This window comes from Apaloderma vittatum, unplaced genomic scaffold, assembly GCF_000703405.1.
Source record: "Apaloderma vittatum isolate BGI_N311 unplaced genomic scaffold, ASM70340v1 scaffold29694, whole genome shotgun sequence".
Lineage (NCBI taxonomy): Eukaryota > Metazoa > Chordata > Aves > Trogoniformes > Trogonidae > Apaloderma > Apaloderma vittatum.
In genome coordinates, this window is record NW_009713693.1 from 6,597 (window position 1) to 7,402 (window position 806).

General features: G+C 51.0%; 1 protein-coding gene across 1 annotated transcript in view; it reads left to right on the plus strand.

The window, feature by feature from the left end:
* DNMT3B (DNA (cytosine-5-)-methyltransferase 3 beta) overlaps nt 1–164 on the plus strand; it is a gene marked incomplete at its 5' end in the record, with an annotated part of 6,452 nt that extends 6,288 nt beyond the window's left edge. The window contains one exon of the mRNA XM_009868473.1: nt 23–164. Coding sequence (XP_009866775.1) covers nt 23–164 — 142 coding nt within the window. The remainder of the gene's footprint in view (nt 1–22) is intronic.
* Between the last annotated feature and the right edge of the window lie 642 nt (nt 165–806).

Sequence of the window (806 nt, forward strand, 5' to 3'; positions counted from 1 at the left end):
GTGTCCGGCCTCTGCTCCGCAGGATCTTCGGCTTCCCCCTCCACTACACCGACGTCTCCAACATGGGCCGTGGGTCTCGCCAGAAGCTGCTGGGGAAATCGTGGAGCGTCCCTGTCATCCAGCACCTCTTTTCCCCGCTCAAGGATTATTTTGCCTGTGAATAGCAAGCCGAGCGTCCCTCGTCTCTCTGGTAAAGATGCACAGCTCCGCTGTGGCGGAGGGAGAGGGACGGGCACAGCCGCCGGACTCTGCCACGGCACCATCCCTCCCCGGCTGCGCGCAGCCCGGCCCTGCAGGGAGAGCTGCGGAGACGTCTTTAACCAAAGAACCTGGCAGGGTAACTTTTCTTAAAAAAAGGGACTAGCATGTAGAAAATGATGGACAAAAAGAGCTTTAATTGCCCCGCACGGGAACCTCTGTGCGTAACTGGTGGGATAGGAAGTCTCCTCCAGAGCATTGAATATCCCGTTTTCACCTCGAGCTGGAAAGTCACCACTTGCTGAGCAGTGAGTGTGGAGGCAGCTGCTGGGGTGCTGCAGGCAAGCTTGAACTGTAACGAGTTACTGCTTTTCCTAAACAAACAAAACCTCTCTGGAAGCAACTGCCAAAAATCCCCAAACTGTAGTAGCAGGTGTAAGGGACCCTGGTCAGGTTATGTACACTGAACATGCAGGATACAGAAACCAAATCTTTTTTATTTTTATTTTTAATACTTTTTTTTACGAACTTTAATGTTGTTTAATGTCTATTGCTGCTTTAAGGCATTACGTAAGAATGTGGAGATTCCTAGACCTGAATGTAGCTGA